This window comes from Miscanthus floridulus, chromosome 13 (assembly GCF_019320115.1).
Source record: "Miscanthus floridulus cultivar M001 chromosome 13, ASM1932011v1, whole genome shotgun sequence".
Lineage (NCBI taxonomy): Eukaryota > Viridiplantae > Streptophyta > Magnoliopsida > Poales > Poaceae > Miscanthus > Miscanthus floridulus.
Window position 1 is genome coordinate 84,437,172 of NC_089592.1, and position 12,128 is coordinate 84,449,299.

Here is a 12,128-nt window from a genome sequence, read left to right on the forward strand (position 1 = left end):
CCTAAAAGTAGAGTTTTCAACAAAATTACCATCGCCATAAAATTAGGATCGAAATGGCGGGTTTAGAACCATTTTTAGGTTTGGAATATTCTGGGGTTCTGTTAATCCAAAGTCTGAAGCCCTATCCCACCTACAAAATGCTAGTTTTAGCTTCAACAAGTCACTCGATCGGGCTTTGTTATTGCAGTATTAAATACTAATTCCTATGTTAATGTTGACATGTTGTGTCCTACTAATATGATAAAGTACCTAACATCAAATTGTTCCTTTTGAGCTGTAGGCTTGAATTATAGTTTATTTTTGAGCTGTCATTAAGGACTATTTAGTTTTAGCAAAATGCAAATGTGGGAAGATATGGATTTCGTCGTTGGACTACAGTCACGGGCGGGTCCCAGTCTAACTTGGCAACTTGGCCAACGGCCTGTGCGCGTGGCAATTGACAAAATTCTCCCTGAAAACTTTAGAAAAAGTCTAGTCGACGCGCTGTGTGCGTGGCCGGACCTCAAAAGCCGGCTTCTCCCCCGACCCCGGCGCCCCCACCGCCGCCGCCGCCACCGCCACCGGATCCCACCGCCTGGCGCACCCCGTCACCTCTCCACCGACCGGATACCCGGACGGATCCGCTCCCACCTGGAGCCTGATCCGGGGGGGGGGGGGGGAGTCGGAGGGGAGATCGAAGCTTGAGCAGAGGGAGCCAAAATGGTGAAGGATACGCGCTACTACGACGTGTTGGGCGTGGACCCGTCCGCCACCGAGTCCGAGATCAAGAAGGCGTACTACGTCAAGGTAAGCGGCCGGCTCCTCGCTCCCGCTTGCTCTGCCGCGGGCGTTTGATCTGATTCCTGTCGCTGCTGCTGGTTGTGGCTGTGCAGGCGAGGCTGGTCCACCCCGATAAGAACCCGAATGATCCGCAGGCCGCGGAGAAGTTCCAGGTATAGCTGTTTTTGCCATTTCTCAGCTTGTGGTATCTATGCTTTGCTCAGCTTACAGATGTTGCTGCGAGCTACTCTGCCTGTAGTGTACAATCCTCGATTCAATGGCTCAGCTAAGAGATGCTGCTGCTAGCTACTCTGTCTGTAGTGTAGAATCCTCGATTCAATCAGATTAGGGACTTATTGCTCGACGCCAATGCCCAAAAAGTTTAGGCAGTGCTAACTGCCGGGTTTACTGGTTTAAATGGGTTTTATTAGGTGGCTAGACTTAGTACTTTGCTATTGAACGACTGTTCACTTCAATGATACCTTAATATTGCTAACAGGATAGTCAAAACAATCTATTACAGGAAGTATGATTAATAGGAATCTAGTTCTTAAACAACAATTTTGACGAGTGAACAAAATCTAATTCTGACATATATGACGCATTCCGTTACTGTTTTAGTGTTTTATACTGAAGAGTTGCTCCATATCATTTTGTAATGCACATTTAGATAGTCATTCTTCTTTGTAGCCTACAAAATATCTGGCTGCTGCTTTAAGAATGGAGACATTATACATGTATCATAATGTCATTTTAAAAAGAAAGGTCACGTTGAGACTTTTCATTTGTCTTGTTTTTAGAAATAGGATTGCTCATACTTGAGACGTGAATTTCTCAATTCCGCAACAAACTCCTTTATCCAAAGTTAACATCCTCAATGTAGGTTGAATGCTCTTTACTTGTTGCATTGAGCTAGGCTATTTCACTAGTATGGTGTCTGTGATTGTGTGCAGGGACAATTATGATGACATTTTACTTGTGATTCTGATGATATTATATACTGACAAACTGTGATATGTGACTCTCTCCCTCTATCTGAATATGTGACATAGATGCATGCTTACAGTGAAAACACTTCTACATCACTAATGAACATGTTGCGCGTTGCTACTGAATGGCTATATATACCTTATATGATTCTTCATGACCAATCTTAAAATACGATTTGATACCATTACGTGGCATTACTTTATGAGGAAAGATATGATGCTCTTTCCAAAGTTTTGTTTGCAACTTTGCATACTATTTCGTTCTCAATAGAATTTTCATAACAGGAACTAGGAGAAGCATACCAAGTTCTCAGTGATCCCACACAGCGCCAAGCTTATGACTCACATGGGAAAGACGGCATCTCAACGTATGTTCAATTACAAATAAATTACATGCTGCCGCTTGTCAAAGGAACTAGGGCTTGTTGGAACATGGGAAAATTTTCCTATTCCTATGTGAATCAAACTATTTCATGTTGTTCCAAACCAGTCCAAGGCCTTCTCTTTTTTGGCACTGCTTCGGAGTGCTACCAAATGGCATGATCCTGCTGCATCTTTTGAGTAGGGAGCAGAGGCTGTACCAAAAGGGGAGGGTGTTAAGCTCATAGAGTCAGGATTCATGATTAACCATCATGGATATCGTATTTGGAACTTTTTTAGAGCAAATAATGTTCTCCCATCGAAGATGGGATTTTGTTGGGTTAACCGGTGATTTCACTCATGCTGCAGATAATCTTATAAGAGAGCAAAATCCCTACTCACATGGTTTCAACATTTGACAGGGAAGGAATTATTGATCCAGCAGCAATTTTTGCAATTCTATTTGGTAGTGAGCTTTTTGAGAATTACATTGGTCAACTGGCAATGGCATCAATGGCTTCACTAGATAATTTTGGTGAAGATGAGCAGATTGATGCAAGAAAGCTGCAAGAGAGAATGCAGGTATGTTCCTTTAGCAGGATTGTTATATAAACTTCGAGATAGTTGGTTAATAACTTAATATCATCATGGTTGTTGGTTGGTCAATATCCCATCCATGTTTTTCTTTTTTCTTTTGCATTTCATACTCTTTCTGCAATAATATCATGCTGAATGGAAAACTAAAACTGCAGGCTGTTCAAAAGGAACGGGAAGAAAAACTTGCAGAGACACTGAAAAACCTGCTAAACACTTATGTTCAAGGAAATAAGGAAGAATTCATCCAGCATGCTGAAGCAGAGGTGTCCAAACTTAGCAATGCAGGTTTTAGCCGTTACGAATCCCTTCTGTCGCTCAATGCCAAATATGTTTTTCCTTTTAATCCCATGCTGTCTGTTTTCTTAGTTGGCGTATGGTATTGAATAAGTTTTTCTTGTCTCTTTTATTTATCATATGGTTCAATAGATAGTTAAATATCTTGACAAGTATTACTGCATTTGACATCACTCTTAAAACAACCACTTATTGAGTTTATTCGCCTAAATGAAGCAGAAAATAGAAGCACGAGAAGCACATTCGAATTTCTTAATGCCCTCTTAACTAATAACTGAAAATAAGGTTTGAAACCGACCTCTTATCTGAAGTAAAAGGTGTACATAAGATCACAGCTGGCAGATATGCCATTCTTCCTTATCCCTGAAGTTTATGATAGTGTCATAATCCATCGGGAAATATTTTTTTGGCCAAACCTGTTGTTTAGTGTTATCAGTATGCACTCAATCTTTGTTCACTTCAGGCTACTCTTTTAATCTGTTCTTTCCAGGTAAGAATTTGTGCTCTGTTAACTGAAGTTTTTCCCTCTTTTGGTTCTGTTTTGCTTATATGGCAGCATATGGAATTGTTATGTTGAACACTATTGGCTATGTATATTCAAGGCAAGCTGCAAAAGAACTTGGAAAGAAAGCGATGTTTTTGGGGGTTCCATTTATTGCTGAATGGTTCAGAGACAAAGGGCATTTTATCAAATCCCAAGTAACAGCTGCCACAGGTAACGTAGAACTAATCATTGTTTAACTGGACTTTTGTCTGAAAATTTTGGAAGCATATAATGCAGTTTTTGGCATCATCTATGTTGATCTGCTATGTTTTTCATGAATTTTGTTGTCTCCTTAGTTTTTGACACATTGTTGTTTCCTTATTTGGCAGGTGCAATAGCTCTTATGCAGTTGCAAGAGGACTTGAGGAAGTATATGAGTGCCGAGGGCCAGTACACAGAGGCAGAACTTGAAATGTACATGGAAAACCACAAGAAAGTCATGGTTGATTCCTTGTGGAAGCTTAACGTTGCTGACATAGAAGCCACATTATCCCATGTCTGTCAAATGGTCTGTCCCAACAACTGCACCTTTCCCTTTGCAGCCATTAGTACTTTATTAACATGGCTAGTGTAGCTGTAGATTTCTAACACTACCAATACCAGGTACTTCAAGACAGTAGTGCCAGGAAGGAGGAATTGCGCCTTCGTGCTAAAGGCTTAAAAACTTTAGGAAGAATTTTTCAGGTATTGCTCGATTTCTGTTTGTATAGCAATAAAGCCGTTGACATTTCCAGTATCTGAGTTTTATTCTTGCTCCACTTAGCGGGTTAAGCTCAACCCTAGTGAGGGGGAAACATCACAAGTGAAGAATATAGACAACATGGACGACAATGATGGCAGCTCCCCTGATTCATCCCCAAAGAGGGAGGCACCGTTCACTCCTAATCAGCCTCCTGTCCCGGTAACAGCTCCTCTTCGTAAACACGATTGCTTTGCCATTGTAACACCATCAAGTTATTGATATCTTGGAAAAGCTTCCTGACTCTTTCTCATGCAAACCACTGACTTGCTTTCTTCTGTTTTCTAGAGCCCATATGTGGAGGCACCTCATGTTAACGGAATCTATTGTCCGTTCCCAATGCCAGCTGCTCCACCTGGCGCACAGAGGGATCGAATCCCATGAGTCGAGATGAAATCTGCTTGTCCTATTGGCTATGTTTAACATTGCCTGTAATACTAGATCATTTGCATGATGCGCAGTTTGAACCTGAAGTAGAGGAAACACAGGATTCCGTCAGGTGTCCTCTGCACTCCCTATTATTTTGGTCGTGTATGCATAGACTGTCGATAGCAGCCGTGTCTTGTGTACAGGTGTGTTTTGCTTTTTGTTGACCGATGCAGCTGTAGGTGTACATGTTATGATGCCCATTATTCTGTTGTCGACTCGTTCTATTTTAGCATAAACAGTGGTTACATTTGCATCCATGGGAAATGAAATGAAGTTCTAGTCATTGTTTTCCATCATTCAGGAGTCGGTGTTAATGGGGCTAGGGTTTTCATGAAACAAGTTTGTTCAGGCTTTCGCACAAATGCGTGGAAAGTATTCAGTGGATTATTGCAATTCTTGTAAGATCCATTACTATTACTATATTATTATAGCCAGGGGCCAGGGCCTTGAAAATGAGGATTGCCTTCGGAATCTCACCGATTGAAGTTCCACCTGAAATGCAAGCAAATTTTTTTCCCCTGCTAGAATTTGGAACTTCATGTAAAGAGGCCTTCTCTGTTTGTATGAAATGAAACACCGTCCAGTTCTGACAACGGATGCTTATGATACCTGATGATCCTACACATGAAGCAAAGAATGAAATTCCTGGCATGGACTAGCAGAGTTTGCTGTTTCCAAGCAAACAAGGACGATTCCCCCGGTTGTACCAAAATTCTAGCACAAAATTAGTAAGGTCTTTTGTAATTTCATAGAAATCATATATGAGTTTTAGATGAATCAGTTTATTTTCACAGGAGAAAATGTGGAAAACAGGAATTTTAGATAATTTCATCTGGACCTTACTTTTTTTTTTTTTTTTTTGATAGGGACCTTACTAGTTTTAGATGAAAACAGAAAAAAAATGTGGGCTAAGAGAAGCAGTCCACGTAAGCCTTGCAACGCAGGCAGGCAGTTCATCATCGTCCTCCGCATCCGAAGCAGTTCCGTGGTAGTACGAGACAAAGGTAACACCGTGACTGACTCGGATGATCACGGCGATTACCGCACGAATTACTCCTCGATGATCTAATCTAGCAACGCACGCAGCGGCGGCGTCGCCCACGTCCCATCCATTATTGCTCAGTCCACTCCACCGCCCACCTTGTAGTCGTCTTTACTCTTTCCGATCCGTCAGCCACCGATTGGTGACGTTGGTCAGGCGGCGGCGGCGGCGGCGATGGCGTCCCAGGACGATCGGTGGGGAGGCGGCGAGGACGGCAGCTCGCTCTTCGAGGGCATGGTCCTCTTCGCGCCAGAACCCGCCGCCACCGAGGACCCGGTCCCTGCCCCCGCCCCCGCTCCTGCCCCTGCCCCTGCCCCTGCCCCTGAGCTGCCACCCGCCGCCCGCCCCGACGCCGACGCGGCTTCGTCCGCGCCACCGCCGCTCGACGAGGACCTCTTCTCCGATCTCACCCTCCTCGCCCCGCAGGAGCCGCTCTCGCTGGAGCAGCCGCCGCCCCCGCAAGGCGAGGATCGGGGCCACGCGCCGCTTGCCCCCGCGCCGTCGCCCGCGCCGCAAGCCACTGCTGCGGCGCTCTCCCGGCAGCCGTCCTCCTCTTCGCTACGGAAGAAGAAGAGGGCCGTGCGCATCGGGTACGGCCGCTCGCCGCAGCCCGCGCCGCCTTCCCCTCCTGCCACGGTTCGTGCCTCCGCAGCAGCAGCTGCGATCTCCGCTAGCAGTATCGCCTTCCTGGACGCTTCGCCGCATCCGGCCGCTACTCGTACCATCGATCAGCTCCCTGATCAGCAAGTCGATGTCTATGCCAACGGCTACGAGGCGCACGCGGAGGCGGTGTATGTGGATACCAATTCACCGCCGCGTGTAGAGGAGGCGGCAAAGGAGGAGGACGATGATGGGAGAGAGAACGAAGATGCTGGAGTTGCAGCCTTGGGGATCGAGGAGAGGCTGGCTCTCCTCAGATCCCAAATCTCCGGCAAGCTGGACTCCATCCAGCAGAGGGCTGCTGCCGTGGCTGCCAAGAGGAGGCTTCTGGCTGGCCGGCGGAGGAAGGTGGCGGAGGAGGCGGCCTCCGTGGCATCCAGGCACAAGGATTTGGAGAGGGAGCTGGAGGAGGCCTGTGAGGCCGAGGACTTTGAGAGGGCAGAGAGGATCAGTGACTCCCTCGCTGCTCTCGAGAAGGAGAAGGATCGGCTGTTGACGGCGCTGCGTGATGCTGAGCTTGACTATGGTTCAGTGGATTCGGAGCTGCAGGAGGTGCTTGAGTCTCGTATTGCTGCCGAGGAGGAAGCTGCTGCCCTTCTGGAGCAATTTGCAAAGGTAAATTATCTTTGTCAGTATTGTTTTAACTTGGCATAGAATTGTAGCTCCAAACAACCATTGCTCAAACATTAAAGAAAACACATAGGCATCTGAATTTCCACTCTCAAATATGAATTCTTGCTACTTATATACCATCTTTACAATTTTTACCTTGTAATACAATCTTGGTGTAATCTTTTCTTTGTTTGAAGAACACTTATAGACATGATCTAGTGAGGGGCTAATTTCAACACAAGATAGAACGTGTAAATTATGGAACGTCCTATCATATTATGTGTGTAGTATTGATGCAATTTTTGTTAATGCTCAAGGAATAATCATCCACTATGTTTACTATGTAATTATTGGCAAGAAGTTTCAAACAAGATAATATTCCAACCTTTTGACTACAGGCTACAAAAGTGAGCTATCCTATATGATTGAAAAGGATACATTTTACTATTTTACATGCGACTGGTTGTTGCTTAAGTTTCTGAATTAGGTCTGCATCACATAGCTTTGTCCAATATATCTTTTCTTCCTGTTATGTAACTTGTTGGAACCATCTAGTGCCCAAAACCATAGTTAAAAGTCGATGCAAGATAAGATGATCTACAATACAAACTTAAACAACAAACAATTGCTATTTCTTATGGTATAATTGCAATGGCTTCTACTCTTTTATCTTAATTCGTAAAACTCTACCTTTCTTAGGATGCCATTGAGCATGCTAATTCGGAGAGCAAGCAAGCACAAGAATTATCCTCGAAAGAAATAGAAGGGTGGCAAACATCAATGGAGTTACTAGAAACAAAGAAGTTAGAAATTGAAGTTGAAACACAGTTGGTTTTAGAAGCACGTTCTGGGTTGGAAGGGTCAATAGAGCATTTGGTTGAAGAAGACAAACTGGAGAAAGATACACTTAGTAAAAAAGGAGAAATCCTCGCTAAGGAGTTAGCTGAGCTTCTAGAGTTGGTGAGGTTGAAAGAAGCAGAGATAGCTGAAAACAATGCCCGGATCCATGAAGTTCAAGAAAGAATCAGTTCAGTGGTCTCCAGATTCCATGGCTCTCAGTCAGATATTGACTTGAAGCTCAATTCCTTGAAGGAAGCCCAAAGTAAAGTGGATCTAGAGACTGAAGAACTTGTGTTGAAAAAGAATGAAATTGACAAGTTCATTTCTTTAACAGAGCAAAAAGATTCAGAGTTGAGGGAAATTATTGGTGCTTGTTCCTCTGAAGCAAAAACTTGCCAACAATCAGTTGAAATAAGAAGAAAGCTTGCATCATCGATTTTGAAGTCAAGAGAGGATAGAATTGAGTTGCTAAAAATGGAGGAGGAATTTTTGCAAGACATTCAAATGCTTAGGCAAAAAATTGCAGATGCAAGAACTACTCTTCAGGTACACCAACTATTCTTTTATTTTTTTTTAATATTTGTATTATTTAAATACTGAGCTTCATGTTTTGTTTTGGATGTAAGCTATTCTAAATATTTTATACTTGATTTTGTCTTGCAGGAGGTATCGTCAAGGAGAACAAGCATACAGCAAGAAATGGATTCATTTAAGCAGAAATTGAGCTTCATTGACAAAAGGGGCCCTGAGCTAGAGGCTGAAAAGAAAGTTGCGGCTTCTGCAAGAAACTTTAAGGAAGCAGGAAGGATAGCTGCAGAGGCAAAAGCTCTTAATTCCGAAAAGGACGAACTGCATGGTAAGTTGGAGAAAGCTGCTACTGATCTAGAGATAATAGAAAAGGACATTGTAGCAACAACAGACAAGATACAGGAATGCGAAGGGCTTATTGTACTTAAAGAAAAAGAGTCAGCATTGACAAGTTACAAAAGACTCCGGTTAGATTGTGCTGCTGCTAGAGCAGAATTGACTGCTGCAACTGAAACAGATGATACTGATGAAGTTGAGATACTACGCAAAGAAGCTGAAGCTACAGAATCTAAAGCAATGGAACTCAAAACATGCTATGACCTCCAGGTGGAGGACGATGAGTTCATGTTTCAGCCTGTAGTCCCTATAGCATTCATAACAAATTCAACAGGGCAGTACTTGGTAGAAATTGCTTCTTCATTCGGCCTATCTCCTCAGAAGTGAAATTGGACAGTGGATTTGCACACTATCAGGTCTGCCTGTTGCACTGTGATCCAAGTCCTACCTGTACCTGCTCATATTGAGGGGAAGATCTGTGCTAGTGTGAAACTCTCTCCTTCCAGGATACCCTCCTCAACGGCCCCTCTTTAACTCCCAGCATTTGGAATCTACTCCGAACTAGAGTAGGGATCCTAGGGAAGATCTACTGTACAACATACATTTTGCATGCTCTGTAGGAATTTAGTTTCCCTACGCATTTTTTGTGTACATTGAGACTGTAATTTTTTTGTTGTGACAGTTTTGATTGAATTGCAGTGACATGCCATCATCAACCAGTATGTAATCAGATTTTTGTTTCGAGAAAAAGGATGTAATCAGAATAAAATGTCCAGGAATGAAACTTCTTGTGCATTGCCTCATTCTGTTAGGGACAGTTGCCATTGGAATAAACTAACCACTAACCAGTAACTTGAACTGATGAAATTACACATGTTTAAGAAAGTTTTGGTAAAGCAGCGTCTCAGTAGGAAGGAAGAAGGTTCCTGCAATACAGGTTGGTAATTCATGCCTTTCTAAGCTGTGAACTTTTGTAGGATGGGAGTGGTTTAATCCAGTGGAGTGCAGAAGCTGTGAGCCTCACATGACCAAGCCAACTCTCCACCTGCCCAACTGAGTCACCAAAAAGGGGTGACACACTAGCCACACTGGGTACTTCAATGTGCATAATATAAATATAAACTACCTTGGATCAAATCACAGGAGCACCTGGAGTCTGAGAGAATGGCTAGCGCTGCTAAGGGTAAAGTCTGTGTCACTGGGGCGTCTGGTTTCATCGCCTCCTGGCTCGTCAAGCGGCTTCTTGAGTCTGGGTACCATGTCCTCGGAACAGTCAGAGACCCAGGTCAGTTTCATCTTATTGTGCTGATCTGAATTAATCTATTAGTAATACCTGGTAACGGTTTATGTCCATTTTTATTACTTGTCAAATAAATCTCTACTGAAAGCAAGGTAACTTGTTTGATGTCTTGATAGGGAATGACAAGAAAGTAGGACACCTCTGGAATTTGGAAGGCGCAAAGGAAAGGCTGCAGCTTGTGAGAGCTGACCTCTTGGAGGAAGGGAGCTTTGACGACGCTGTGATGGCTTGTGAGGGCGTCTTCCACACTGCATCGCCTGTCATCACTAAATCTGATTCCAAGGCATGCGAAACAGCAATTCTGACCACTCCATTTTTGTTAGAAACTGAAGGTTTCTCATGTTTTCAGCTTCAGAAAATCTTGAACAAATAGCAACTGAAATATGACGATGCCACTTTGCAGGAGGAAATGCTTGATTCAGCAATAAACGGCACTCTGAACGTGCTACGCTCATGCAAGAAGAATCCATCCCTTAGGAGGGTTGTCCTGACATCTTCGTCGGCGACCGTGAGGATCAAGGATGAAGCCGACCTGCCCCCTAACGTGTTGCTGGATGAAACGTCATGGAGCTCCATTGAGTACTGCGAAAGTCTCCAGGTGAGCGTAAGGTTATCAAATCTAAACTCAGGCTATGATCTTGTGCGGTGATTTTCTCAGACGAGTAATTTGGATCGTGCCAATGTGCTGCTCCCTTAGATATGGTATGCCGTTGCAAAGATCCGCGCCGAGAAGGCGGCCTGGGAGTTTACCAAAGAGCACAGGATCGACCTTGTGACTGTTCTTCCAACCTTCGTTATCGGACCTAATCTGTCTCCTGAGCTCAGCCCCACTGCTTCTGATGTCCTCGGCTTATTCCAAGGTATGCAAAATTTCTGTCAGGACAGAACCCTCATCAGTCTTTTTTAGAGAAAAAAAAACCTCATCAGTCTCATATATATCCTTATCAGAATACCAATGAAACACTGTTTTCTTTAAGGGGCATACTGGATAAATTTATAAATAGTTAAAGAAAGAACAGGAACAGGAACAGGTGAAACACTGTTTTCTAAGAACAACTACGGCACGGGATTACCGGACTGAACTTTTTTTTGTAAACAATATGCATGCAAAGGTTGATTTGCGGCATGCAAGGTTTATGAAAGAAAGGGTGACCAATGAGACGCACGCTGCTGCTGTGGTTGCAGGAGAGACGGCGAAGTTCACGGTGTACGGGAGGATGGGGTACGTCCACATCGACGACGTGGCGAGGTGCCACATCCTGGCGTACGAGTCCGCGGGCGCCCACGGGAGGTACATCTGCAACGCGGCGGTGCTAGGCTGCGGCGACCTCGTCGCGCTGCTCGCGCGGCGGTTCCCGGCGTACCCGATCCCGAGGAGCCTGCCCAGCGTCTACGGCGAGCAGTCGTACGGCTTCGACACGTCCAAGGCCCGCGCGCTGGGGCTGGCCGATCTCAAGGGCGTCGAGGAGATGTTCGACGACGCCGTCGACTCGCTCAGAGGCCATGGCCATCTCCCCGCCGCCAAGGACGCCGGCGCGCGTAGCCTTTGATCTGAAAAGTTTGTCAGTCGCTTGTGGAAAGCTTTTGATTCGTACTCTGCTCATAGACCATGGCTAATAATTTAGCTGAACGCTAGTGCACTGTCACCTATAATAACTAATATATGAAGGTCCACTTACATGATAGTTTTTCTTCTTTTTTTGAGGTGGCAGAAGCCTTGCCTTTCAATTAACACAGAAAAAAGAGTTTATACACAATTTGAAGGAAAAAAAAACAAACAGAATTGCTATATCTTGCCCGGTTGTTTTTTGTTTATGTTCTAACCGATTTTTGGGCCGACGATTGTTGTCTCGTGGCGCGTTTTCGAGACGTCCGATCTTGGTGTTTGGTTGTTGTTTCTATGACATGTGGGTCCTGCTTTTTTTTTTGTATTGTTTGATTTTTGGGGAGCCACGCCTGATTTTGTGTCGTCCGTTTCTCCCTCTTCCCATTCTCATTTTGTTTCGGCTTCCTCCCGTCTTCATAGTTTTCATTTTCTGAATTTTGTTTAGTTAGTTCAGTTTGTCATTGCATCACTTTAACTGCATTATAAATTTAGG

General features: G+C 44.3%; 3 protein-coding genes across 3 annotated transcripts; all 3 read left to right on the forward strand.

Moving 5' to 3' along the window:
* Window positions 1-485: 485 nt before the first annotated feature.
* Window positions 486-5,004, forward strand: LOC136500470 (chaperone protein dnaJ 10-like). Its single transcript, XM_066495821.1, has 10 exons — window positions 486-786; window positions 873-932; window positions 2,034-2,116; window positions 2,531-2,690; window positions 2,861-2,990; window positions 3,556-3,714; window positions 3,873-4,051; window positions 4,147-4,227; window positions 4,307-4,444; window positions 4,571-5,004. The coding sequence occupies exons 1-10, from the start codon at window positions 700-702 to the stop codon at window positions 4,664-4,666; spliced, it is 1,173 nt and encodes a 390-aa protein (XP_066351918.1). The 5' UTR covers window positions 486-699; the 3' UTR covers window positions 4,667-5,004.
* Window positions 5,005-5,152: 148 nt separating this feature from the next.
* LOC136500469 (uncharacterized) lies at window positions 5,153-9,546 on the forward strand. Its single transcript, XM_066495819.1, has 3 exons — window positions 5,153-7,028; window positions 7,725-8,411; window positions 8,529-9,546. The coding sequence occupies exons 1-3, from the start codon at window positions 5,928-5,930 to the stop codon at window positions 9,114-9,116; spliced, it is 2,376 nt and encodes a 791-aa protein (XP_066351916.1). The 5' UTR covers window positions 5,153-5,927; the 3' UTR covers window positions 9,117-9,546.
* A 342-nt stretch (window positions 9,547-9,888) lies between these two features.
* LOC136501670 (tetraketide alpha-pyrone reductase 1-like) lies at window positions 9,889-11,767 on the forward strand. The gene is made up of 5 exons (XM_066497186.1): window positions 9,889-10,014; window positions 10,146-10,312; window positions 10,433-10,627; window positions 10,727-10,889; window positions 11,215-11,767. The coding sequence occupies exons 1-5, from the start codon at window positions 9,894-9,896 to the stop codon at window positions 11,577-11,579; spliced, it is 1,011 nt and encodes a 336-aa protein (XP_066353283.1). The 5' UTR covers window positions 9,889-9,893; the 3' UTR covers window positions 11,580-11,767.
* The last annotated feature ends 361 nt before the right edge of the window (window positions 11,768-12,128 follow it).